Raw genomic sequence first — 2,296 nt, forward strand, 5'->3', positions numbered from 1 at the left:
ATTTGTCTAAAGGTCACAGGGCAAATAAATGAGTTGGTCAGGGTCTGTTTTAAGTTATGAACTGTCATGTTCTTTCCACTACTACATGCTGCTTTCCATTGCTCTAATACTATGCCAGTGTATAAGTGTCTGTCCCAAAGAAAAAGCATGATTAGAAGTAGACTAAAACTGGAACAGCCCATCTCTTACACATTAATTTTTCTGATGGTTATAAGTAAAAACAGGTACATGAAGTATTTCCATAATTACACAGGTTAAACTGTATCTATATATTGTGTGCTTAAAAATTTTTATATAAAAGTACATACATAACAAATCATATTTTGCAACTGATTTCCACTATTATTTCATGAGGTATATTTTATGGAAATATTTATTTCCCTGGATGTAAAATGCATACACACAAACTAACATTGAAGTTTTGGTTTTTTTCTTTTGGTCTGAACAGTTTACATGAATGTAGTTCTCCCACAAAACCCCTACCATGAAAAGTCAATCAAATGACTAATTAGTTACTTGATCTGTATTTTCAGTGAAAGCACATGTATATAATGATGCACATCTCTGGTCATCTTTTATGAGACCAGCACATTTCTGAAATGAGTTTGGTGACCCTACTGCAAGAGCCAGAGAGTACTACTACACAGTACATTTTCCTAGAAGGTCAACTCTACTTGGTGGTGATAATTTTGTATTTGAAAACTGTATATACTTCTGTAAAATGTAAAAATTGCAGGATTTTAAAAGATAAAACACAAGACCTCCTAGGAAATTCCTACAATAGGCTGTGATCCAAACTCCCTTTTTGTTCTTCCTCTTAAAGATCTCTTAGAGGAAAAGTTAGAGAAGATAATGACATATGAAACAGGGCAATGACAATTAGATAGGAGGAGTATGGGACAACTCTGGACTGGATATGAAGAATAAGAGAAAGAAGAGATCAAATATTCCTAAAAGGTTTCTAGCTGGGGTGATTGGGAGTTACAGAACCATTACCTTTCAACGAACTAGAAGAAACTGAAATCATAGGCTGGGAGAAGGGGGGCACTAGGCTTTAGGACTTGAGAAGAATGAAAGCAATTGAGCAGAATAACATGATAAGGGTCAATTAAAAATATTAATTAAGCAGCACTGGAGACCTGGCTAAGATTGGATAATAGGAATTTATGGTAGAATCTATCTGCTGGTAGAATTTATAGGAATTTATGGTAGAATCTACAGGGTCAGTATGAGCTGGAATTGACTCGACGCCAACGGGTTTGGTTTCGGTTTTTCTACCTGCTGTTACGTGACTTGAGACAGGAATACTCAAGAGCATAGCGAAAGAAAAACAGCTGGTTTGTTTTTCCCAAGGTTGGAAACAGTGGAAAGTTAAGGAGATAAGGAGAAGGACAGCCATGTCATAGTAAACCTTTTCAGAGACTGAGATTTTAGAAATTCTGACTGATATGGGGTACCTAAATTGGAGTGACACTACCTCTTTAAAGAAAAACATCCTGGAACTTCAAGCCCTGTTCTGAAAACTGTTATGAGGCTTCACTGGGATTTAAGTACCTAATAGTTAAAGCACCATTAAAAGATTTATTAAATATTCGCTTTGACTGACCCCAGGGGTGTCCTTCAATTTCACTCAACATCTGCAATTTCTTTGAACTGTTTTTTTTGGCTCTCCCAAAACGCTGATATATACAAGATGTATAAATCAAAGTGATGTTTTAATTCACTAAGTGCCTGAAGGGAAGGTGCACTAAGAAAATATATTCAATAAAAAGTTGATTTGTAATGGTGTTTGTTACCATAGCTATACAAAACATTGTGTGCACTAAAGACAAATAATTCAAAACAACAACAACAGTAAAAATCAATCTTTAATACACATGAAGAAACTAAGAAAATATATCTCACCTCTAGTTTCTCATTCAAATTGCTCAGTTCAAATGGGATTTCTTCTTTGGGGTTGGGTAATTCTTTTCGTCGAACTTTGTTTTGTTTCATCTGGTGTAATCTCAGCTTTTCAAAACTATTTGTCAGTTTGGAAAACTATAAATAATAGACAATGGTAACATTTTATTCTTACCAGTTATTTCTAACTTGATTTCATTATAGCTCTTTTTTTATACACCTCTTTGAAAATTTAAGTCATGATTAGAAAATGCACTAACGCTTAAAAGTTCCAATTAGTGAAGATAGAACCAGTTATTATAACTACATTATTGAAGCTGAGCATGATTCAGCTTTCATGTAAATTTGGGACTTCATTAACTGCACAGTTAAACAATGATTCACTTGATAAATA

The 2,296-nt window shown here is 34.2% G+C and overlaps 1 protein-coding gene across 1 annotated transcript in view; it reads right to left on the reverse strand.

Annotated features, from left to right (window-relative positions):
• The window catches only part of DEUP1 (deuterosome assembly protein 1), an 81,219-nt gene that overhangs the window by 62,919 nt on the left and 16,004 nt on the right, over positions 1 to 2,296 (reverse strand). The window contains exon 3 of the mRNA XM_012558162.2: positions 1,906 to 2,040. Within this exon, the coding sequence (XP_012413616.2) occupies positions 1,906 to 2,040 (135 nt within the window). The remainder of the gene's footprint in view (positions 1 to 1,905; positions 2,041 to 2,296) is intronic.

The sequence above is a fragment of the Trichechus manatus genome, unplaced genomic scaffold (assembly GCF_000243295.1).
Source record: "Trichechus manatus latirostris isolate Lorelei unplaced genomic scaffold, TriManLat1.0 scaffold00141, whole genome shotgun sequence".
Classification (NCBI taxonomy): domain Eukaryota; kingdom Metazoa; phylum Chordata; class Mammalia; order Sirenia; family Trichechidae; genus Trichechus; species Trichechus manatus.